We start from the raw sequence: 26,103 nt of genomic DNA on the forward strand, positions 1-26,103 counted from the left end.
GCATGAATATATTTTCATTAACTTGAAATGAGTTTTTTTTATAATAAAAACTAAATATATCTCGAGAATTAGATGTTTAAACTGTATTTTTAGCAAATAATTGTATCAACAGATGATACAACAATTCTCTAACAATTCTCAAACAATTCTCTAACGGATAATGACACATGCAGTGATTATTTTTGTCCAATTTGTTTCCTGTTTTTTCTTTCCTATATTTATTATTATATTTTGTACATGGACAGTCCATGTAAATAATTTTATTTTTGCAACAATTGCAATATATCACCAGAGCGGTAAATGCAGCGAGCATTATTACCAACATGACTATAATAACGTAATCCCAATATTTCCGATTACCTCGCCTGGCGTCAGACGAGCCTTTGCTGTCAATCATTGACACATGTCGCGCCGCGTCATGTCGGCATCCGATAGGAGGTTAGGTTAGGTTAGCACGTTCATAGTTTGGTGATTTTTTCTCAGTTCCTGAGATCGAGCGAAGTACCGAAGGAACAGAGAATACGAGGAAAAGGAGAACATCGCGTTCTAAAGAGAACGGCTAGAAGAAGGAAAATACATCGAAAATGGGATTCCTTGTTGTTCTTAGACGAAGCTACGCCGTCTAAATAACAAGCTAATTTACGTCGAGATAAGCCTTCCTCGCGAACAATCTGAATCACGTTCTGTTCTTCCGTCATTCTTCAACTTCGCCTTCTGGCACCGGTGATGTGATTCTGCAGGGTGAAACGAAACGCGAAAACTCCCTGAACATGTTTTTCGCAGTCACAACGTGAACGAGGATGCAAACGATGCTGCAGGCTCGTCGGGAACGCTCTCAGAAACGCAAGAAACTCCTGGCCCAAACGGTGAGCACTAAAATTTACCTCAAAAAATAAGCGGTGACCGTCGTGGTTTTGAAGATTAGTATCAACTCCAGAGTTGATATCAAAATCTATAACATAGTTACTGTCGCTGGGCTTGTGAGACCTTAATTTATGTTGACTAAAAGACATTAATTAATTTCAAGAAACGACATAATTTATATAACAAAAACGAATATTAAGTTTATTTCAATAACATTTTAATAATAATTTACATTTGCAGATTAATATAAAAAATATAATTGAATGGCTCCAATAGATTACTGGGAGTTAAACCAAGTGTCGACATCTTCACATGTTTGTCCTTTCATTTGCAGTTGGGAGTTTCAAGCGTAGACGAACTGCGGCAGATTCTTGGAACAGACGTTGAGGACACGCAGAAGAAGAGAGGTAAACTCTCCAATGACAAATCCGATGGCACGGTCAAAGATTTGAAAGATGATGTTCCAACTGATGAGATTGTATATAAGGATTCTTCGACGTTCTTGAAGGTATTTATTAATACTTTGTACATTTCATGTTGAGATATTGTATGTTTAAAATATCTTTTGTGTATGTAAAGGGAACGCAATCATCAAATCCACACAATGACTATTGTCAGCATTTTATTGACACCGGCCAACGGCCGCAGAATTTTATCAGAGACGTGGGTCTGGCAGACAGATTCGAAGAATACCCAAAACTACGTGAACTGATCAAGTTGAAGGATGATCTAATTGCGGAGACTGCGACTCCACCAATGTATCTAAAAACAGACCTGCTGTCCTATAATCTGAAAGAGCTCAATTGTAAATTTGATGTCATTCTTATAGAGCCACCTCTGGAAGAATATCAGAGAACATGCGGCGCAACGAATGTACAACTTTGGAACTGGGACCAAGTTAGTTTTCTATAGTTACATCACACTCTCAATCGCGACGTTATTTAAGTTATTTTAAATTTTTACTTAAAAGAATAAAATTTCTTTTAAAAAATTAAAAATGTTCTCTTGTGGAAAGCATACTTCAATTTTTTCGTTTAAAGCGAAAATAAGTAATAGTAATGAATAATAAATTTTATTCATAATAATAATTTTGTTGAACAAATTAAACAGATATTAAAAATTTCAATTTATTTTGTAATTTCTCTTTTCTTCACTTTAACTTTTAGAGATTAATTGTTTGATGCAAATAATTTGAATTCTTTTCGTTATCGCATATCCGCGTAGATAATGGAATTAGATATCGGTGAGGTGGCTGCCAATCGAAGCTTCGTGTTTTTATGGTGTGGTAGTAGCGATGGATTGGATATGGGACGATTTTGTCTACGTAAGTGGGGTTTCCGTCGTTGCGAGGATATCTGTTGGATCCGCACGAATATCAATAATCCAGGTCACAGCAAAAATCTGGACAGTAAAGCTGTACTTCAAAGAACAAAGGAGCACTGTTTGATGGGTATCAAGGGAACGGTGCGACGCTCTACAGATGGAGACTTTATCCATGCCAACGTCGATATTGACTTGATCATATCCGAGGAGCCTGATTATGGATCCATCGAGAAACCTGTAGAAATTTTTCACATCATCGAGCATTTCTGCCTCGGCCGAAGAAGGTATAAAAATATATAAACAAAACTCCTTTCAGCTTTCTTTTGAAATATACAAATCAATTTCGCAGTCTTGCAATAAATGTGGAATTTTTTTATTGTAATATAATTATTAATAACAATAATTAGAAACTCAGAACAAGGCTAATGAGAATCTAACATTGATGTACGAGCGAAGAGTTAGGAGATACAAATAATACTCAGGTAGTTATCTTCATTTATTGTATCGAACGTTCCGGCTCACTTTGGAGTCATTTTCAGAAAAAGTAGAAGTATAATACATCGTTGAAAGTAAGGCACTCGCAGATTGACAGAAATGCAGTAATCAATAATATACGCTCAACGGGAAATAAAGAAGTTCACAAACTTTGATTCATAATTTTCATAAGATATAAATTAAAACAAGTCATTCCTCAGATTAATATCGTGTCAGTCATCTTGACGTGTCGTTTTCAACTTGTTTTAATTCTTATGAAAATTAATAAATGAAGATAACCGTCAACACCTGAGTATTATCTGCATCTCCTAACTCTTCGCTCTTACATCAGTGTTAGACTCTCATTAGTCTTGTTCTGAATTTCTAATTATTGTTTTTAAGATTTAAGAGTCGTTATTATTTACATATTTATATATTTATATAATTGATAATTATTAATATTTTTTATATAGAAATCAAGTTGTCAAGTTTAAAATGATGTTGACAAATATAGTTGTATTAGATCTTTTTATTGATATTTTTGTTAAAAACATAATAAATAATGATGAATATAAGACTTATATTCATTATTGAAAGTTATATTTTAATATAAGAAATATACACAGAGTAAAATTTTCTATAAAAATATGATAATAGGCATTAACAATGGATTAAAACATGACGATAATTTGCAAACTTTCTAGTTTCTTTGAAAATATGATAATCATAAAAAGATAATTTTGAAATTTATATTCTTTCTTTGGTATTTTTCTGTTTTTTTTTTTGAAAATTTTAATTATTTTATTATTATTCAGATTGCATCTATTTGGTCGTGATAGCACCATTAGACCTGGCTGGCTTACTGTCGGTCCAGAACTAACAAACACTAATTTCAATGCGGACCTCTATCAGAGTTACTTCACCAATGGTCAAATCACTACTGGCTGCACCGAAAGGATAGAAGCACTCAGACCAAAGTCACCGCCACCAAAGGGAAAAGTATCCGGTCGAGGAAGAGGAGGTTTTAATCGTGGTAGAGGCAGAGGGAGATAAATAAGTCAGGATCTTGCAACGTCTTTCGAATATTATTATAGATGTAAGAATAGCTGTAAAAAAACCTGAAAATATAAATACATAAATAATTATGAAGACACACAAGATGTATTTTCCTCCCTTACTGTATAGAACATTTCAATCTAACAATATTCTTCCACAAAATCGAAATCAATCCGTTTGCTATGATAAGCTCGATGGAATAATTATTAAAAATTAAATTTGCTTATTAGTCAATAACAAATATCAATTTTTAGTCAAAAATATTAATATTTTTACAATCTATTTCAAATCATTCATAAAGCTTTGTATATTTGTATTTTAAATATCGGAGTCTAAAAATCTTTAATTTTTATTTAATTAAATCATTTTAATTAAATTGAAATTAAAAATAATTAAATACTATCGTTAAAAAATAATTTAAAATTGCATAACTGATAAAATAAGTAAAATCAGGGTGTTCAATCAGGATTCATCATTGATATTGTGAGGAATGGGATAAAAAAAACAAGGATAAAACATGTTTTAATATCAAACTTATTGTTATTGCAAGGTACATTGTAAAAAACGCAATTTGTCATTTGAACGCATTACTACATGTAACTTAACTATCTCTGCGGATAGTATATAGTATTGCCTCTCTATCTTTAAATCATTAACGATAAATCGGACTGCCAGAGTCGCAGCTTGAGAGATGAGGTGAGTGTTAAAATAAGGTGCTAAAAAGATCGCGTAAAATTCAAATTCGACAAATTTTCAACTAGACCGCGTCTAACTACGGTATAAATCGCACTAGGAACAAACGAATATACATATACAATAAAAAAATAAAACATAATCATTTCGTTGTTGTGTTGCGGAAGCAAAAAATTATAGTCGAATCTTACGATACGAATAGGATAGATTAATGAATTAAATAGTAGCGAAGATTCATCGTCAGGAGAGTAAAGAAAGACACGCTTCTTATTCAGTCGTTTAGAATATCACCGAGTTACGCATTACAAATAGAAAAGTTTTCGATAAAGAAATGAATATTATTATGACGTTCATAATTATTATGGCATGCTTTCGAAGGCTTTTCCCTTATGTTTTTTTATAATCTGTTTAAAATTCTTCTGTCGTAGTTCACGTAAACTAAATGCTTTCCGCATAAAGCAACACTTAATATTGAACATTTATTCCAAAGATTCGAATCACCATGCTGCCTACAGATAACGACGGAAATTTTCAGGTGTCACTGCCGCGTGCATATGTTCGACGAGAAATTCAATGCAATTAATAGATAGATCGATGTGTAAATTTTAAAGGCTTCTATTTCCTTGTTTTTTTTTTTTTTTTAATACATAAAACCTGTCCTTTGTTAACATAATTTCTTAAACGTATATTCTAAATATGTGATAGTCATTCAAAAAAATTAACGCCGCGCTCGTTCAGAAAGGTAGAGAAAGGTAATTAATTTTCTATTTAAATCTGAGATCAAGTCACGTATTTTGTACTCTATAGGCTGAGTCGAGTAATTAATTTATAATATATACCATAAATATATAGAGCTCTTAAAATTAAGATCGCCGTCAGCAAGAAGAAAGAAATACGCAAAACTTACAAAGTAGTTTTATTGGTCCCAGTAAAGCTTCCGGTAAGTGAAAAATGAAATCTATCTGAGGAGGCAAAGTACCGCAAAGTCCGTTCAAATGTATTTTTGCGTGGACGAATGTATTAGCGACGAATATACATATATTTCATTTCTTTTTAATTTGTAAGATCGGACTCGCTTGATGTCACAAAGATCATATCTACGTACCGAGGTCACGATGTACTAGCAACAAAACTTAAGCTCCTATTGCGGAATAGAGAAATATCAATTTATTCTACTACAACAGAAGGTTCGGTTTTTTTCTTTTTCTTTTCATTTTTTTCTTTTTCTTTTTTTTTTGTTTAATTAAATACTAAACGCGTAGAAATAAATCAAACGACGTCACTTGTTTATTGCTTATCCTTATCGATCTAACGTAAAAATCGTCTATTCATAATTTCAACTATGATGGAGGATCTTACGTACCTATTCTCTCGTAATGCGCTCTTAAACGCAACGCTATATCTCTAACTTTCTCGTTAATCCTCCTACTAAACGATGGCATAATACAAAAGATCAGAATAGAGTATTAAAAACCCTGGTACAACATGATCATAAATAAAATACATAAACGATCCAATTAATAATAATAATAATAATAATAATAATAATAAGATAACAAAGTCTATTTTTCTTAGAAACGATTGTATTTCGATGTTGAACACCAATTGCATACGTCAACAATCAGTCATCATGTTTTTTTCTCTCATTTCCTTATCATTTTAACGCGATTAAATTAAGAATGGATGACCATTATACAAAATTATTGTACGAAATTAATGGTAGCGTGCATTTTTATCGAATAACTGTTGATATACCATATTAATAATTGATATCCTGCTTTATATTGGCAATAAAAAAAGAACGAAAGGTTCGTACGAATTTCGTTAATAACGAAAAAAAAACTATATATATATATATATATATATATATATATAGACGAACTTAAAGTAATAATATCAGCGCGCGAATACACAATGTTGCGAAAAATCAGATATCTACGTCGTCGAAATGAATCGTCCATCACGTCGAAGAGACACCAGAAAAGAAAAGAAACGCTTGCGTAGTACGTATATTATATACGAATAAAACACATCGGAGAAAGATAATAATAAATAATAAATTATTCGCGCGCGCAAAAACGCAAATATCGTTTCATTGCTCTCCTCGGAGAATGAATGAATAAATAAATAAAAAAAAAAGGAGAAACTCAATTTACATTCATTTATGCGCGTTATACGCGACAGCGCGTATTTTAGGGATTATTCGTATTCGAACACTCGGGGAAGTACTTCATACTCGGGACTCTCACTCGACTTTTTATACGAATCCATTTCCGACAGCAAAACGCGTTCGATGCGCGAGACTGAAACGAAAATGTTTGCCGAATATTCGTCTTTCTTTAAATAAAAAAAATCTCTAGCTAGCACTAATGTGAACAGCTTTTGCACAGAAGAAACCAAGCGCCTCTCTGTGTAGTAAATTCGAAACACGCTCCTAAAAGCTTCTTCCATTAAAATTGTTTCCGCAATCTTTATTTTATTACTTCATCTCAATTACTTCACGATAAAATATTTTCAAAAGGATCATTTCTATAATTTTCGTAAAAGCATCTTTATCTATTTGGCGCAGTCAAGACAAGGATTAATGTATTGACGCAACAACCACTGGGCCTGAAGTTCGACTTCAATTCGAATAATACCTTGTCGCAACTTAAATGATACATTAATTCATAAAAATACATTTTGCGTTTATACAAAAATCATTTATTTGCTATCTAATAAATCGTCGCGATTCATATAAATGTCTCCCGAGGGAAATTTCCGGCGATAACCGGGATTAAAAAACAAAACTGGCGCTTTATTTCTTTCATATAAAAGCCGTGTATTGATCACGCGCACGACAATACGGTAAATTAATTAACTCTAAATGATAACGTAACTGTTTTCTTTCGTGAAGCATCAGCGTGTGTGTACCAAGAAGAGTTTTTTGTGGGGCAGGGGATGGCGGGCAGGGTGTGTATGCATGCGTGGTGTGGCAGGCACGGGATGGCGATGGTGGTCGTTTCATCTATTCGCACACACAATCGATTCGGTAATCAAGCGGTGCGAGGTTTTCAGCGGTCAGAGGTTGATCGTCACAGGGTTTAGCCCCGATCGGCCCCGCCATCATCAGTCAAGTCTCAACAGTCACAAATATGTCGACTCCCCTGCAAGCAGACCTATCGTCAGTCGTGGAGAAAAGCGCGATGTCGAGACGATATCGCAAATTTTCTGGGTCACCAACAGCTATTGGGTATTTAGGAAGAGGGTCTGTGCGAACTAATGCCGTTTATGAAGAAGCGAGGATAAGCGAAAAAAAAAGAGAGAAGGATAAAAGATCTTTTTACACGCACATTTATGTTCGAGGATGTAAAAAGATATGAAGCTGACATTATATTCTTCCGTTTCCCCAGCTCTCAACGCATTTTTCCAAATTCCTCTCACTTTTTTTCGATTAAGATGTTATTTATATTGCAATGCTGTTCGGTTGATGAGAATATCGTTTCGATAACAGTGAACGTGTAAAAATGGTGGAAAATCAGAACTTATCGAATAAAAAAACAAGTAAAATGCGTCGAGTTTGAGGAAAATTACGCAAAAAAAAAAATAGATTTTATTATGCTGCATTTTATTTGCATAAAATATGAATTTTCCGAAACTTTTTTTGCTCTTAAACTTACCCTGGCGAACGCAACGAACCTGATTGCGAAAAAAAAAATAGATCAAGATCATACATTGCGCTTACATTACTCACTCTTAGATTCATAAATACGAGAGACACGCTCTAAAAGTGGATTATACAATTATTTTATTTCGCAATAATGATAAGAGATTTAATCATATGCCTTTATTACATTCATTGAAGAGTTCGATCCGACAACTAATAGTTATTAGTGTCAATGCTTGCGATCGCAATGGGGTTGTTAAGGCAGGAATATTAATACAAGTTATATCGAACATGTTTTCTCGGACAAAGGACAGGCTTATATAGACGCAGACAGACATATCCGTAAACATGATAAAATATAACTCTAGAGTTTGTGCGCGCTTTAATCTCTTTATAAATTCTGGAAATGATCAACTGGTATAAATTTGCAGTTTTCGTTTACAAATATTCTCTCATAATGTATTGTACAATATCTACGTGGAGAAAGTAAAAATCGAAGGAAAAGATGCGGCTCGTTCGAAAGAACACGAACTGGGATATTCTTACACAAACTGCATCGTGTAACATTTATTTGTCAGTAACTAACGTATGTATATATTCACAATTTTATGACAAAATTTTACTCTCGTCGACACCGACTGGTGCGATATAAAAAATCGGCGAAGTAAATGTACCTTATTATCGGATTGCTCCGCGCCCTCTAAATTGATCTCTATTTAATCCATATTTTTGTTTCGTTCTAAATGATAAGTGACGGGTAATTCACGCGTAATCGTTTTAATTAATATTCGTATATAATATAATATGAGATCCTATATATTTATACGCATCGAGAGGTACGGCATACATACCTGCATCCAATTTAACAATAAAGAGAAAGTACAAAAATATGTTTATCGCGTAGATGTAAAAACGATCGAGTGTCGAGTAAACGCGTTCGTGTAACAAAATGTACGAGAAAGAGTTTCGTTCATCGCGTTTGTGAATTCTTATACGAGGCGATCCAGAAAAATTGGAGATTAGGAAAAGGAATGTATTCTCTGAAGAGAGGACGACTTTTTTAATTCAAATATGTATGAACAAAAGATTATGTCTCTCACAAAAAATAAATGATATAAATAATATTAACATAATATTTAAAAAATCAATGATATAACATTAATATCTGCTATGTAATTTTTTTAATTATGTGCCACGATATATAAATGGACAAATTTAATGAAAAAGTACATAGACAGATAAGATTTTATATTTTTTTTAATTAACAAAATACAAGATGTTATTTCTTTATAAAGTTCTGTTAATAAAATCCGCTTATCTATGCAAATAGCAATTGGACAACTACAGTCGAATTCTCTTATTTAAAAAAAATAAGCTCTAGAGGGCTAAAAAATACATCTCTATTGTGTCACCCTTTTTCTGGATCGCCCAAGCGTCTTTTAATGTAGAATTATTGTCGTGGATCGACAATAATGATAACTTTATGGTAATCTTCATAAAGCTCTACGCGCAACAGTAGGAATAACAGAAACCGATCATTAATACGCGGCGGCGTACAAAATTCATGTACATGCTGTTTTAGGTAAAGTCGGCCTTAAATCGTCCGTGTTAAAAATAAGCTTCTCACGCCGCTTTTATCGCGACTCGTAGCTGACGTGTATACTGATCAGCGGGAGGGGAAACCTCGGTTCCGGGATTTTCTCTCACTTTTTGCGAGATATCGAGATTACCGAGTTCGCTCTTTAGACTCACTTAAACGCAACAATCACTGGTACGCAGATATATATAGCAAGGTAATCGGAACGCCCATTTCTCATCTTTTTTTCTCACACGCACTTTTGTACAACGAATTTGTTTTGTCATGTCGAAAGAAACGGGATCGTTGATTCTCTCCTCGTCGGCTTCGCTATCGACAGCACAAACGGGATGTTCCAATTCTCAATTATTTCTTCCTCATGTTTCGCACGAAAGTGAATCCTTTCCAAATCCAAATGAGTCTAATTTTTCGATTAATAAATGATACATCGATCGACGTGAGTCCTCTACAAATTATACATCTAAATAGTTTCGAGAAGGTAAGGAAATTCTTGAAAAATTCCGTCATCTGAATTATACCAGAAACTTAAATAGGATTATAAGCAATTTTTAAGGCGGTAATAACAAAAATAATATCGTATTACGAAAACTTTTAATTTTCATTTCAAAGAAACATTTAAGCTGAAACCCTTTGTCCTAGATATTTCTTCATATTCTCAGATCCAAATACGTGTGTATTACGTTTCTGATGGATCACTTTGTTATGAATCATAACTCTGTTAAATTGCAATTTTGATTTACAGCTTTGTTTTACGCTACGTGTAGGAACATTGACGTTATTATTTTATGGAAGCTTTAAGAGAAACCCCTAAAACCTTCTAAGTTAACTAGCGAAAGATCCAGGTCAATGGGAGCTTGCTAATAATTATCATACGTATGTGGCTGCATGATTATTAACACATTTAAAATCCAGTAATATTTTTCGTACACAAATATCAATTAATCGCATTAATTGATATACTTGTCACTTGACATTGAAAGTAAATTGATCAATACCATAGTTGCTTAAATATCAAAAAAACAAATGTAGAAAATATAGCATCTCCAAGCTGCATAACACTGGTGTCCCAGTTTTTAAGTTTTATCGTTTGATCATCATATTTGAAGTTGCAAAAATAATTTTGAAAATGCTTGATCAATCATTATAAATAGATTATTAAGAATGAAAGTTAGATTATCTCCACCTTCTCTTTTCTATCACTTTAATTATTTATAAAAAAAGAGTATAAAATGTCTCATACGTCAAAAAAATACTTCCACTCATTTGCCGTTTAACATCTTTTCTAACGATAGTCGCAACGAAATTTGTCTGTACATTTTATTAATCGAAAAAGTCAACCATTGCCGAGCGTTTGCCGATTGCGTTCGCCCGCGAACGATGTGTTTCTCTCGGAGATTATGCAACAACGACTCGCGGCTTCCAAATGTGTACCAGGAAGCTGGACAGATGTGTATGTGTATACATATATATATAAATGAGAGATGCCCAGGTATACTTCATACACACGCACGCACGCACGCACGCACACACACACACACAAACACACACGCACACACACAAAATTCTCAGAAGAAATTTATTAAAGTGAGCATTCATAAAGAGGTGCGGTGACATTTTTTTTCTGAGACATGGCAGGTGGTTTCGCAGTGTGTGTTTCATAGTGTTAGAATGTCTAATCCTAACTATACGCGCGCGTTACTAAAATGCTCTATCGATGCAACACAAGACAATGCAACGGACCAAGGATAACGGATCGCACCGGAAAGAAGTTCAGGATGTCGAGTCGGCGTAAGCTCTCTGTATGAACTCATTATACACGCAAGGATATCCACAAAGAATCCACGATGGGAAATCCTTGAATGTACCTACTATACTTATTAAGCACTTTGTATGCTGAAATAGTGCTGAATATTAAGTGGAAAGAATATTTGAAGGGTAATATATTTTTTTCTTTTTGTACACTCTTGCGCACGATGAATCGTGCTGAAAATTTACGTCGAAAAGATATCGCATACGAGATAAAGAATTTGAGAATCGATCATCTTTCGCCTTTCTACAACAATAGAAAAGTATCAAGCAAAATAATGAGCCTTTCTATAAAATCAAGTTTGTGAAATATTAGAATTAGATGCAGGATGTCTCAAAAATATCGTGATCAGCTATATCTCTCAGCTACAAGTTTCTAAATTAAATGTCTTATTCAACGAACGAATTTAAAAAAAATATAATTACTTTTAACATTAAAAAAAATTGCGACAAATTGATCTTCCAGAGGAAAATCTATGCAAAAAAATATATGAATAAATTGATTTCCCAATTAATTTTAAAGGACTTCCACTTTATTTACTCTTAAAAATTAGAAAAGCCGTGCGAAAAATGCGACAAAATCCGATAACTTTTGTTGCATAAAAATCGATCTAAATTCCTCGGAGCAACCAAACAAGGAGAGAATCTGGAGCATCCTGCTTACAATTAGATGTAAATAAAAATCAAAGATTTTCGATCTCTCAAACGCGCATTACCAGTCAATATTGAGCTCTATCAGCACAACAAATCCCCTGCGAATCTTGCTCGATTACAAGCGTACGAATCACGAGAGACTCGCAAGGATATATACGGTGAGAATCGGTTCTTTCAGCGAAGAAATCACGATGGCGGTTGCATTCCATACAATATTCTCTCTAGACGTTATTATTATTGACTTACGATATTTATTCTTATGAAAATATTCGTTTTTTTACAGCATTATTTTCTCATTTTCTTTTCTTTCATCTCAGTCCATATATAGTTCATATAAACATGCACTTCTGTACGCCATATATGTATATATAGCCCGTTCATTTGTTTTCGATCATACTTCTTCTATCTAACAGACACAATGTTTCTATGTCTGTCGTTTTGAAATTTGGCTGTATACTTATTCTTTTCTTTCTTTTTTAATTAAAAAAAAAATCATTAATCACAGGTTTGCAAGCGGAAAAAGTGAGGGATAAATTATAAAATATATATATATATATATATATCGTTAATATATTGAGCTTGGAAGTTCTCTATTCTCGCATTTTGTTTCGTTCGATAAGTGGTATACAAAACGGGACAGCTTCATAAAATATTTCTCGAATATTTTTTGAATGCTTAGAAAAGATCATAGTAACTCTCTCATTTCGCATTTAGACGAAAATAACATTACAAATACGCGTCCATCATCTATTTAATGTCCAAGAATTTACAAGCTCACTTATGACAAATGTAAGAATCACATGTTTAGCCTTAAAAGCTTCATTTAGAGAAATTTCGCCAATTTCTTAAGCTTTTACATGCATAGACAATTTTCAGCACAATTCGATGGATAGTCTGCATTCAATAGATAGTCAGGTTAGTCACAGAATAAAATTTTAACGAGGAAAATTAATTAACCGACATATTCTGCATTAGTACCAATTATATTTAGACATAGTTAATTGTTTAAAATTAATCGAAAATTTAACAAAAATCTGTGCTTCTTTAGAAAATAAGTATTTGAGATATACTAATAATAAGTATACATAAAATGTTTGCATTTATGTATAAGATATCTTGTAATTTTAAGATATTTTCCAATGAACTTTCTTCAAATATATTCGGATAAATGAGAACATGACAAAAATTGTCTATGTGTCCAATTGCCATATGAAAAGATTTAAGTGCCATGCACAAAATGAAGTGAGCAATGTTGTTCATAAACAGTATCGCTTACAGAAAATAAAAAGAGAAAGGAAAAGTCCAAGTAAAATATGCTTAATATAAACAGTACATTATTAGTAAATCTGTGAATACGTTAATTTTGATTAGGTTCTTACGGATAATAAATACTTTCATCCAATTATTCGGGTCTTCTCGCGCTCTCTTTCTCGCTCATTTTCTCTTCCATTCTCTCTCTCTCTCTCTCTCTCTTTCTCCCCTCTCTCTTTCTCTCTCATATTCCACATCCATTCATAACAGTAATCATTCGCAAAACCTAATCACTACGCTTCTCTGTTTCGTGTAAATCGTGTAAAATCATCGTCAACGTCAAATCATAACGACAAAAAAAGCTATTAGTCTCAATATCTTTTTTCCTTCTTCATATAGAAAAAAATCACATTGGCTTGTTCTCTGTGACCCTAAAAAGAATACTAACTCAAGTACAAAAACTTAAACGTAAATGTGGACGCGTAGTTTCTTCGACGCGATAAGGTGTTTTATGATGCACAGCATAACGTCCGTGTCCATGTGTGAATGTATGTGTCTGTGTACATATATGTGTATCTGAAAATTTATTAAATATTAATGAAGTCGAAGGATGATTAGGGGTGATTGGCGATGGGCTCACAAAAGATCTATCATCCCTCCATCCGATAGAAGACGGTATCGGCCGACACGCTGGTCCAAGTCCACTAAGGGTGAACAGACACAGAGACATAATCGGTCAGTCAGTAGTCACAATGGCTTATCTTAACAATTTTACATGTAAAGAACGACGGTAGAGGGCAAAGTGCTTCTTTCGTTCTAATCTCATTTAATTCTTTTACTCAAATTGTAAAGCGAGACACGTCAGAATTCTATTATTAGAAACTCGAAATTTATCTTTCAAGTATGCGAGAGTATCTTATATCGGAAAACTGGATGGTGCGACAATTCAATGAATTGATTGTTATGTGTGGATTAGTAAAGAGAAAAATTACGTCCGTTAAATTGACTCGTCACTCCTACCGTCACCTTCACTTTGAGAAACATTATCTTGTCCTACAAAAATTTTAAATGATATGATACTGATAATACGTAACAAAGATAGATGAACCTGCAACAATATACATTCCGACGGCATGCATAAATATACTGACAATATAAACATATTAAGAACAATAACGATGCATTAAACAGAGAACAGTGCAGTGTTGAGTCACAAAATATTTCCTATTTTACAGAACAACATCGTTCATACAATGTGGTCGTGATCATGTTTTAATAATTAATGCAATATATAAACAATGGGAAGAATAAAAGTGAGCATGTAAAGAACACTTGAAAAAAGACTGCTTCTGATGCAATTTTCAGACGTATTAATCATAAAAAACATTATTTTAAAAGATATCATGAGATAGCGCAATGCAATTTCTAAATTAAACTTTTCGATCAAGAGTTCGATATAAAAACTTTTAAATTACAATAATCTTCAGAAAATAAAAACTTTGTATACGCAAGCAAGATTTAAAAACAGAATTTCCTTCGGCAGTCTCCTTGCAATTGCGATATGAATCAGGATGTAATATTTCTACACATAAAAGCGGATGTAATAACGCATTTAATGCAATAGATAGAACGCAAGCCTTTTAAAATTAATCTAATCTGACTTCAAATATGTATTATAATAGATATACTTCGATTTTCTCAACGAGCATAAGAGTATCAAGCATTGAAAATATAATTGCAGTTACGGATGTCGTAAACGCTACACGATCCTTTCAGAAGAAAAAGAAAGAGAAGAGAGAATGGTTGAGAATGTAAAGAAAAAACATTGGAGATAGGATTGAAAAAAGTAATATGTATGTTTCTCTACAGAAATAGGCGCTGCAAATAGAAAATGTTACAAAATGTATAGTACCACGTATTTGTATATAATGTATATATGCATATATATAATCCTTAAAAATATCGAATTACAGAAGTACATTCGTAAACATAGTAGTACATTCGTAAACATGGTAGTACTTTGAAAAATCGTTAACATCTCAATTACGTTAAGTAATAATTGTAAAGATGTCTCGTGGTTGATTGGAGAATAGCAACATATGTATGTGTATATAATGTGTGTGTGTATGTGTGTGTGTGTGTGTGCGTGGGTGTGTGTATGTGTAAGTGAGTGTGTGTGATAGCAGTAGCGTTTTCTAATAATAACACATTAATATTACTAATAATAATGATATAACGATACGGCTAATAATATAAGTATACGAATAGTATCACAAAATAATTATTATACAAGTAAAACGTATCTTGCTTATACAGATCTTACACATGTCTCAAACATTGTAACAATATCTTCAAGTAGTCGCAATTGTATAAATTATTTACATGCAACGAGAATGATATGAAGAGTTTAAAATAAAATTTAAAAAAAAAGAACGGAGAAAGAGAGGTAAAGAAAACGTAATGAGGCTTCGATATTTGCTTATATTCGTTCGAGATATCGAAAAAAGATATGAAAAAAATGAATCACTTTTTCGTCAAAGTCATAATACATTCAACATCCATGCTTTTCAGAAAGTCCAAGTACAAATCTCAATGCTACGATTACAAAAATGTTGAGAGAAATCAAAAAGGGACTTGTCACGTTTCCGCGTTTATAGACTCCGTAAGAGTATTCTAGACCCAGCTAAACGTTTGTCTACGGATTTTTCAATCAATTTGAAATAAATTTTTCCTTAGCCAAGATTTTCAAACGAAATAATTTGTCGCATAAAATTTCAATTTCCAATATTAAATAATAATGTAACATATTATATTTAATTTTATTTTTTATATCTGTAACTGGTCCCCAACTTACAAATCTGTTGCGTTAAAATCTACTTAAAAATAAATAATAAATAAAGTTTTAAATAAGAATTAATTACGCCTTTAAAGTTTAATTTCCGAAAAGGAAATTAATATCAATTTTTTTGTTATTAAAGAAAAATCGACTCTGAATTAATGATATCAAAGATACCACAGACAGGAACTGCCAAGTCTAGTACACTCTTCTACACTGTGCTATACCGAATTAGTCTGTCAAAAGTAGTTCTTAAGAAAATACATCGATATAATTAATCAGCTACGTATGTACAAAATTGTGCGATGAACACTTAATTCTAGCTTCGGGGAGAATGTGGGGGAAATACACTTCTCCGAAAAATTTACTCGCGATTATACCTCGCGAATTCCTGGCCATTCGACAAACTAATTCGTCTATTTTTCACGAGCACAAGGCGAAGAAAACGCTCGTAAAAATCTTTATCGTTATATATCTTACTTTTATTTAAACTAACGATTTTATACGTAATAAATATAATTCTGTTTACGACGCATTCACGATGGAACATATGGAGTGCGTTCCATTTTTTACTAACTAACCGTTAGAAATAATCGCCTTATTGAAATCATGAAAGAAAACCCTTCTCACTCTTTTCATTTCCTACTTTTTTTCTTTCTTTTCCTTTGAAAGTTATAATAAGGTATATATGTATATACCAAATTAAAGTCAGACTCCGTGCGAAAAGTAAAACGCGCAGTTACTTTACCGTATCACAAGTCTAGCCTTATACAAAAAAAAAAGAATAATCCGATAACATAATACTAATAATGCTATTGCGTGCTACCGCATTGTAATTGAATTACCAATATCTATAATTTCGCCTAGTTAATATAATGAAAAAGAATCGTAGACTTCGACAGTTAATTACGTAATAACTACATGTTTTTGACCCCGAAGCCAGTTGTGTGTTTGTGTATGTATGTGTGTGTGTGTGTGTGTGTGTATGTATTCAACCGTCTAATAATTTATCTAATAATTTATGTTTCTTTATATTTTATACATATATTCTACGCAACAACAGTTACGTACATATCTTAATCTAAGAACGCGCAACCCTCTCTCTATATGTATATATAATAAAAAGCAATTACCGACAGAAAGATGATTTTAAATCTACCCTCAGATTTTCCTTTTTCTCTTCTTTTCTTTCACGTTATCTGCCGTATTTCCTCATATAAAGTCCGAGTTCTCGTCTGAGAGAGTCATTATTACGAACCGAGTATAAAAATCATTATCTAGTAATCAGCAACATCCGCGGCTTATTTTAATCCCACGATGTATATAAAGACTGATTTCTACGTATTTGTACTTCCATGTCGTCGATAAACGGACAAACGAAGGTTTCCTCACGTACGTCTGAGCCCGTATGTTTAAAAGAAATCCCAGAAACTTTCGATAAAATATCAGTTTTAACACCGCTTCTTAAAACTGTATTTTACCGTCGTTCTCTCACCGCTTCTTCGCTTCTCTCTATTTTGCGTCCTATTTATAATCGCCCCAACGGCAAATAAATTGTTCCAGAGTTATAGCACGATTAATTTTGGTGGAATAACTATCTTTCAGACTGTACACAAATCCAACGCATTTCTGTCACATTAAATAAATATAGTTACATTTGTAAATCTCTATAATTTCTCTCGACGTCTTTATGTATATATCTTCGTCATATTCATACACAGGTATATACAGTCATATATACATACAAAACATACATATATGTATGAACGTATGCATGCATGCATTTATATATGTATTTATATATGTGCATGTGTTTACGCGCGCGTGTATAGATGCATGTATGTATGAATATGTGTACTATGTAGTTATAATCATAAAATGAATGGTCAACAAACAACATTATTTTTATGAAATAAAGTGCTTCGATGCGAATGAGATGTGCATGGAGACGCGAGCTCACAAAACTGTTTGTATTTAGAAGATAGCAAAAAAAAATTTCGGATTCACCGCATAGCTTGAACGCGCATATTCTGTGTTTTTCTCTTCTTCCTTTCTATGTATATCCACATTTTGCGGAACGTTTGGCTTAAATTCGCGATTGTTCTCTACACAGTTCAACTCTAACGTGCTCACGGAGTTATTCTAATTTTTCTTTTTTACTACCAGCTTACCGCGAAAGAGAAGTATGGATGAAATTTCAAGCTTTATCTAAAAAAAAAATATATGCCGTCAATTAAATTTAAAATATATAGATGTTTTTGTTCTTATTTAAAATAAACATGTTAAATAAATATGAAAGAAAAGAGAATAGAAGGAAATGTAATCAATGCAAGTGCCAAGTTGCTTCGTAATTTTAGGCGTTAAAAATAGAAAAAATTACATTGTTATTTTTTAAAAACACATTATCGCATTATAGGCACTAATATTGCACATTCTGTGATATTGGTTTATCCGAAAGTTCTGTCGGATGGAAAAAATCGATTGTGCGCAAATATACGCGCTAGTTCAACAAAAATATAGATAATATTGTTAAAAAAAAAAAATAAAATCTGCTTCGCTTGAATAGAATTGAACAGAATTGAACAGAACAATTTTACATATAGGTACATTTTAAATCGCAGAATGTTATTAGAATTTAATTTGTGCACGACTCTATATTAATTTTCTTCATTTTTAATATTCGAGATAATATAACGAGTTACAATAATTTCTATACTTGAAAGAAGAAAAAACTGGAAAAGAAAGCCAGTTTTTCGATACAAAATGATTTTTTAACTACCTATCGATATTTGAATTACAAATCACTGTTGATACTAATTTACTTCAGTTTTTCTTACTCATAATAATTTTGACCTATGTTATTTTAAGAGTCTCTTTTAAAGTTTTAACAAGTAAATGCCCATCCCATTTGCCGTCATTTCAACAGCACGAAAAACCTCGGAAAACACGACAAATCATAGCGGAGGCAAAATATGCGTCTTTTCTTTGTAGATTGTGTTAGAACTTTATCATGTTGAAGTAACCAAAATTGGGCTGCCATCGTTAAATATTTCGAATGTGCATCTCCTTGTTAAAATCAAATTACACCGGTGCTACTTCTCTCGGCTTCTACGTGGCGAACCAATCAATTTACTCAAATTTACTCAAACAATTTACTCGAAATTCTTGGTGCACATTCACAATAACAACTACTTCGCTAGCATTATACGTGGCGAATCGACCAACAGTTAATAATAATCGATAAGACATGAATCGTCAATACGAAAAAAAAATTAAGCTCATGGTCCCACGACAAAGAAAAAGAAAAAGTAAGAGAGAGAGAGAGAGAGAGAGAGAGAGAGAGAGAGAGAGAGAGAGAGAGAGAGAGAGAGAGAGAGAGAGAGAGAGAGAGAGAGAGAGAGAGAGAGAGAGAGAGAGAGAGAGAGAGAGAGAGAGAGAGAGAGAGAGAGAGAGTAAAAGAGAAAGAGTGAAAAACGGAACGATAATACAAAAAGAGAAAGAGAAACGTAACGAGCGGAGGTTACTGCAAAAAAATGTCGTAGAACGGATTTCTGTCCGGATTCTAGTCATCATTTTGCGCGTACTAAGCCGTCCAATGCGTGTCCACAAAGAAAAAAAAACCAAAAGAAAAGCAGAACGCGCACGTCGCGACTTTGCGAGACACGCGATTTCGTGAAAGTGCGAAACGCGTTACGGTGCGAAACACCGCCAATCGTTCTTAAGTACCGAAAGCGTTTGTTAAGCTACTACGTGTCGAGAGTGGCTGAGCGAGCGAACGGTGCAGAGGAACGTTTCGCGCTCGCACCGGAGACGCCCTGCCTGTTACTGTTTCGATTCTTGTCGCCGCGCGACAGCAAACCCTTGGCAGTCTCCTTGAGACTGCATCGCGGACGGAGACTGCTAACATGTGTACGGCTACTGCTGTGTGTAAGAGGGTGATGGTGTTGGTGGTTCACCACCAGGGATGCAGAGGACTCACCGGATTCCCAACCGTCCTCGTCACCGGTAGTGTCACACTCGCTGCTGTCCGCCTCGCTCGACTCGCTCGGTGTCTCCTGACCACTCATCCCCAGCTGCACACCATCGCCACCTCTGTTCGTCGTCGCTGGCACAGCTGGCGATATGTTCCCGCCCACGCTATGCATAAATAGACTCACCTGCAATTAAAAAAGATTGCGAATAATCGACCATTGTATCCTGCGCTTGATAAGATTTTATTATTTAAATAGATGTATATTTAATTGGTTTAATTCGAAAAAGTTTGACTAACAAAATGTTTAATGCGAAGTACTTGGAATTTAGATACACTAATATACTGATTGTATACGCTATACATTTTCAGAATTTTTTAGCTATAGTGGCAAATATTTAATGCTGAATGTTTAACACTAAAATATCCAAATATACATTCTACTTCTTTCTACTTTCTTTAATTATAATTTGCGAATACGAAAAGAAACTAACTTTAAAATCCGGACTGTATAATTTGTGATTTTTATCCTTGTGTACTTTATCCAATCCTGACTTATCTATCCGTAAAACGAGAGTGGGCGGCATAGGACCGAGACTCGCCAATGATCCAGTTCTAGGTTTCACATGCGACATAACCATCGGTAATTCCATGGCTGTGCCGTCGCAGCTAAATGCCCTCGCCGATCTTTCAACATGTAAATCGCCATTGTCACATTCGGAATTCGTTTTCTCACGGACGAAAAATGTGTTAAACCAAAAATGAAACATCTTTTCCTGAAAAATGCAGTAAAACACAGTTCATTGATCTCTGTCGTGCCAAATAAGTTAATAAATATTGCAATATGTACCTTTCGTTTCATTTTTGGCTTATAATTATAGAACTCCACCCGTATATCTCCCGTTAGAGCGACAGTGTGTTGCAGTGAGATGCATATAGAAGATGTACCTTTCCGAACCTCATAATCATCAGAAAATATCCTTTTATTTGATTCCGAGATTACAAAATGCAGACCTAAAAACATGAAATGCAGAAAAATATAATATAGCACAAATAAAAAGTTGCACAAGAAAAATATTACAAAGTTAAAGAGAGAAAGGTACGTTTTATTTCTTAAAAAGTTAGTAAAATAAATTCCCGTTAACGATAACAATCCATACATAACTTTTATACTAGTACTTACAGCCTTGACCTCCATTGAAAATAGGAGCCGGATCCAGTTGTATTTTACGCAGTAATAATGTTACTGGTTCATAACTGACACCTTCTTGGAGGAGGGTAGCATAATAATCCACATACCTTCTCTGCGATGGTATCGTTACGCCTTTCCTAAATTATAATAAAGTCGAATAAATAAGATAATTCTCAATCATCAAGACATCATTATATGCTAAATCTTCAAATCTTCTGTAATGCTTACCTATCGTGAGTCCGTTTAGTTCCATAATAATTAAGGGCTTCTGTGGCAGTGGGAAACTGTTTGCTATGAAGTAAATAGCAGCACACCATTACACCCGTCCGACCTTTGCCCGCCTTGCAATGAACTGCGGCCACATTGTCCTTATCTTGGGATAACCACGACTGCACGTCTTCGCAGAAAGGCTTAATCTGCTCCAACTTTGGTGGATTGTGATCATCAAATGCATAAGTAGCTACTCTCTGTTTGAACTTTTTACAATCATACGATCTCTCAGAACACCTAAAACATTATTATCACAATGATATACCAGTCATTTAAAAAACGTTTTAACGTTAAATCTTTTCACTTACAGATTATAAATTTTATAATGATCTTTATGCTTCGATTCCAGTAGTTTAACAACGTCATCAATATGATTTCTATACACTCCTTCCAGTTTCTCAGCAGGAAAACCCATCGCTATTAAATTCGCTTTTATATCTAATGTCATAACACTCGCTAAGAAATTTATTCAACATCAATTGATTCATTATATTAAAATGCACAGAATACTATGTATTATGCATATTATATTTACGTTACTGTAAATAGAGTATGTACAATGCATGATATTCTAATATCTAATTATTTCTAATTGTTTATATGTGCAAAACAATAAGACAAGGATACATGTGAGATCAAGATTAAAACCATCTTCTGTGAAACGTTTACGGCGTTTGCTAACTAGTCCCTTTATGGGATTAGTCATTTTCATGTTGCTGATAGTATTGGCCATACTCGGCTGGCTTTGTCTTAACTCTCCTGCTTCGACTTCGATCGAATCACTTTCCGCCACCTCCTCGGGAATCTCTTCTTCTGTCTTTTGATTCTCAAAGGTTCTTTTAACCTGTTGTCAGAATTACAAATAGAATAGAATAAAAAATTTAATTATAATTAATTTTAATAGCATGCTACACACATTTGAGGAATTAAAATATAAATGCTTTACCTGAGGCTTGTGAGCTTGTGAGGCGTCACATGAGCCCAGTTCTGGTCTTCTTTGTTCTTCCAGACAAACATGGAGAGGAGTTACGGAGGCCGAGATATGCTCAGAGATTTTACTGTTCAACCTGCCGCTAGTGGGTCTCCTGCAGGAAAAGCATATACCCATCAATTCCCAGAACATGTGTTCCTCTACTTAGGCATGTTTTTCATCGAGCATGTCCTATTTCTCCATCACGAAGCTTGGTGCTGGTTCTTGATCGGACGTGGATCATTTTATAACATATCACCATCACCAGTCTGATGGGATTTCACAGAACACACAACAGTAAAACTCAACAGAAAGCGATGATATAGCCTTTAGGGAGAAGCTGTCCACACAATCGCGGTGGCAGATGATGCAAATAAGGAATGCACACCATACACTCTTTCGCAGGTTCCGTAACTGTACAGCTATCACTAAAGACACTGGCCTCCGGATTGTTGCATTGTCCACCGCGGACTTCCTTATCTGTAGTCCACTCAGATAGACATTCCTGCTCCAAAAATCACAAAGATCACAATCATCATTATTAACTTTGCCAATCGACAACCAATGGAGAAGAATAAGAGAAAGAGAGTATCTTACGGGAGAGAGAGTACTACTTTTACTTGGAAGGAGGTTGAAAGACTCGGTAAATGAACGGAAGCATAAAAGATCACGAAGGTATCGGAGTGGATCGTTTGGGAGTTCACCGAAGTATCACCGGCCTACATTCACGCGCGTTTACGCCGAACGCGGTCACTGAAGTTAGGAGTACGCGACAGGGATGATGGGTTAGCACCGCGCGATAAAGCAGCGGCGACGAGGGCGATGCTCGAATCGCCGCGACTCTGGCTCCTCGGTGATCGAGCCGATCGATGCGATGCGATGGGACGCGATGGGATACGATAGGATGCGATGCGAGACGAGACGTCGCGTCGTACCTCCGGCATTCGCTTTGCCGTGCCGCTTCGCCAGGCCGGATGACGACAGAGGATCCGCGAAAAACCGCAAGAGAGACGGTAACGAGAGAAACGACAAAGCAGGATTTTAGGTTTTAGGTTAAGTGCGCTCGCACTCTACTAAAGAGAGAGAGGCAGTGAGAGGAGCGGTCCTCTCTCTTCCTCTCACGCGCGCTCGGCAGCGGCGGCGGCGCGTTCGTTTCTCGCGATTGACGGCAGCGACGGAGATAGAAGCTTTGATAGCGTAGGGTCGCTCGCAACCTCGTGTACCATCTCACGAGCACGTTACCTTTTCTGTAGATGAAAGAGATCGAGGGAGCACGACGACAGACTCTGCGCTGAATCGAAGCTGATTGAAGCCGAGCGGCTGACACAACGCTCGCGCTACTCACTCTCTTACTGTTTCTCTCTCTCTCCCTCTCTCCTTTTCCCCTTCCTTTACTCACTCACTCACTCACTCTTTCTCTCCCCCGTGCGAATGGACGACGACGACTGATCTGATCGCCGTCGTTCTCGCGTTACGTTACCCGGGGGCTGTTCCGCGGCGGAACGGCGGTGTATTACCGGCACCTCGCTTCGCGGCAGCGTCGCCGACGGCACGTAGTACGCTCGACACGCGTTGTTAACGTTAACGCCATGACAGCGTGTGCGTGCGTATGTGTATGTATGTCTTTTCTCCGTTTTCTCGCCTCTCGACCCCCGCGGGTGGCCACAGTCTCTTCTTCGTTCCGTTCCGTTTCGTTCCGTCCCGTAGCCGCACGCATGCACGCACTACGCACGCACGTTACACACGCATATATATGTATGTATTTATGTGTGTATATGTTGTATGTATTCTCGCTCGCGACTCGCCGCCGCGGCCCATTCTCGCGTTTCTCTTTCGGCGCGCACACTCCGATCGCGTCATCGCGAACGAATCGCGGGATCTTTCTGGATCGGGTTGGAGGAACAGGAGGAGCAAGAGACGCATCACACGGCATAGGAGAAGCCGAACGCGTCGCTCGTACGTCCTCGGACTCCTCGAGATGACTCTTCTCATCCTGCCGCCGCGAACGGACTTCGCGTTCTTTATCCAGGCTTTGTCACACTTAGACCCAGTTGCACCAATGTCACTTTGATTTTAAGTGAGATTTAAAACTCTATCTGTTTTAAAGCCAAAAAGAGACAGAGACAGAAAGAGTTTTACGTAACTTACTTATGATCAAAGTAACGTTAGTTCAATCGGGCCTTTTAGGCCTTAGTTCCACCAACTAACAATAAAATTTACTTTAGAACTTTAATTTCGATTTAACTGTTTATCTCTTCTTAGAATTAGAAAAAATAAAAAATAAATTAAACCAAGATTATAGTAGGTAAAGATTTAAATCATTAGTGAAATCAGGTGGGTTTTTTATTCATTTTTGTCACTGTAGATTAATTCTAATCTAGATTTAATTTATTTTTTATTTTTTTCTGATTCTGATTAATTTCTACTAATATACAGAGTGTCCTGTAAGTTTTTGCCGACCGCTTTTGTGTAGATAGAGCGGACTAAACTGAGTCGAAAAGTACTCTACCATTTTCCAATTTTCGTAACAGTTGACAAGATATTAATTATTAAAAATTGCCGAATATTGGTCTTCAATAAATTTTTACTTAAATATTATTAATTTTATAGAAAACTGCAAGAGACAAAAATCATTTATTTTCTTCTCATAGAACTCTAAGAATTTTTTCAGAATTTTTTATGAACTATTTAGTATTGCATTTTCTTTTTATCAACTCATTTTTATCAACATGAGAAAATATGATATTAAAAAATTCTGAAAAAATTCTCAAAATTTTATGAGAAGCGAGACAAAAATAAACAATTTTGATGTCTCGCTGTTTTTCTATAAAGTTGATAGTATTTGAATAAAAAATTATTGAAAACCAATATTCAGTTATTTTTAGTAATTAGTATCTCGTTAACCATTGCGAAAATTGCAAAATGGTAGAGGACTTTTCGATTCAGTTTAGCCTGCTCTATTTATACAAAAGCACTTGACAAAAACTTACGGGACATCCTGTATATAGATTAATTTTAATCTTGGTTTAATTAATTTTTTTTCTAATTCTAAAAGTAGAGTAAGATAAAAAGTGAATAAGATAAAGAGGTAATATCTATATTTACACTTATAAGAGTATAGATACGATAGAAAGAATAAAAAATTTCAATTTATCAGCAGTTGGGAATTAAATCAAGTTTTGTACATACACAACTTGACTATGAGTATATAAAACTGTACTCGTATACTAATAAAACAAATATTCGCGCAAAAATTTATTTGAATATTTATTCGTTCAAAAATTATTGACCTGTGGCAAAATTTAATCATTTCGAAATAAAACCATTATAATCCAAATTATTTGTTTTATTTTTTGCAATTATAGTTTCATGGAATAATATCAGAATTTATTTAATGCGATATTGACTTATTTTGGCTGATTGTTGGACTAATACTTTTAATTGATACACTGTACATAAAAAAAATATAGCTAATAACATCCTTAAAAAAATAAGATCATT

The 26,103-nt window shown here is 34.7% G+C and overlaps 2 protein-coding genes across 9 annotated transcripts; one reads left to right on the forward strand and one right to left on the reverse strand.

Annotated features, from left to right (window-relative positions):
• Positions 1 to 338: 338 nt before the first annotated feature.
• Positions 339 to 3,819, forward strand: Mettl14 (methyltransferase like 14). The gene is made up of 5 exons (XM_011060703.2): positions 339 to 866; positions 1,199 to 1,372; positions 1,444 to 1,761; positions 2,089 to 2,471; positions 3,477 to 3,819. The coding sequence occupies exons 1-5, from the start codon at positions 801 to 803 to the stop codon at positions 3,712 to 3,714; spliced, it is 1,179 nt and encodes a 392-aa protein (XP_011059005.1). The 5' UTR covers positions 339 to 800; the 3' UTR covers positions 3,715 to 3,819.
• A 418-nt stretch (positions 3,820 to 4,237) lies between these two features.
• On the reverse strand, positions 4,238 to 25,466 carry Pten (phosphatase and tensin-like protein). 8 transcript variants are annotated; one of them, XM_087409453.1, is made up of 11 exons: positions 23,200 to 25,453; positions 22,579 to 23,107; positions 22,260 to 22,476; positions 21,941 to 22,070; positions 21,591 to 21,869; positions 21,354 to 21,499; positions 21,021 to 21,184; positions 20,665 to 20,946; positions 20,180 to 20,357; positions 18,372 to 18,408; positions 4,238 to 14,068 (listed from the first exon to the last, which is right to left on the reverse strand). In XM_087409453.1, the coding sequence occupies exons 2-10, from the start codon at positions 22,753 to 22,755 to the stop codon at positions 18,398 to 18,400; spliced, it is 1,584 nt and encodes a 527-aa protein (XP_087265579.1). In that variant the 5' UTR covers positions 22,756 to 23,107; positions 23,200 to 25,453; the 3' UTR covers positions 4,238 to 14,068; positions 18,372 to 18,397. The 8 variants fall into 8 exon arrangements, 4 of the variants coding, with proteins under 4 accessions (XP_087265579.1, XP_087265577.1, XP_087265578.1 ...); XR_015546137.1 differs by having other exon boundaries at positions 18,372 to 20,357; positions 24,014 to 25,466; XR_015546135.1 differs by having other exon boundaries at positions 18,372 to 20,357; positions 23,845 to 25,466.
• Positions 25,467 to 26,103: the final 637 nt, after the last annotated feature.

Source organism: Acromyrmex echinatior, chromosome 9 (genome assembly GCF_024713525.1).
Source record: "Acromyrmex echinatior isolate Ae372 chromosome 9, ASM2471352v2, whole genome shotgun sequence".
Classification (NCBI taxonomy): Eukaryota; Metazoa; Arthropoda; class Insecta; order Hymenoptera; family Formicidae; genus Acromyrmex; species Acromyrmex echinatior.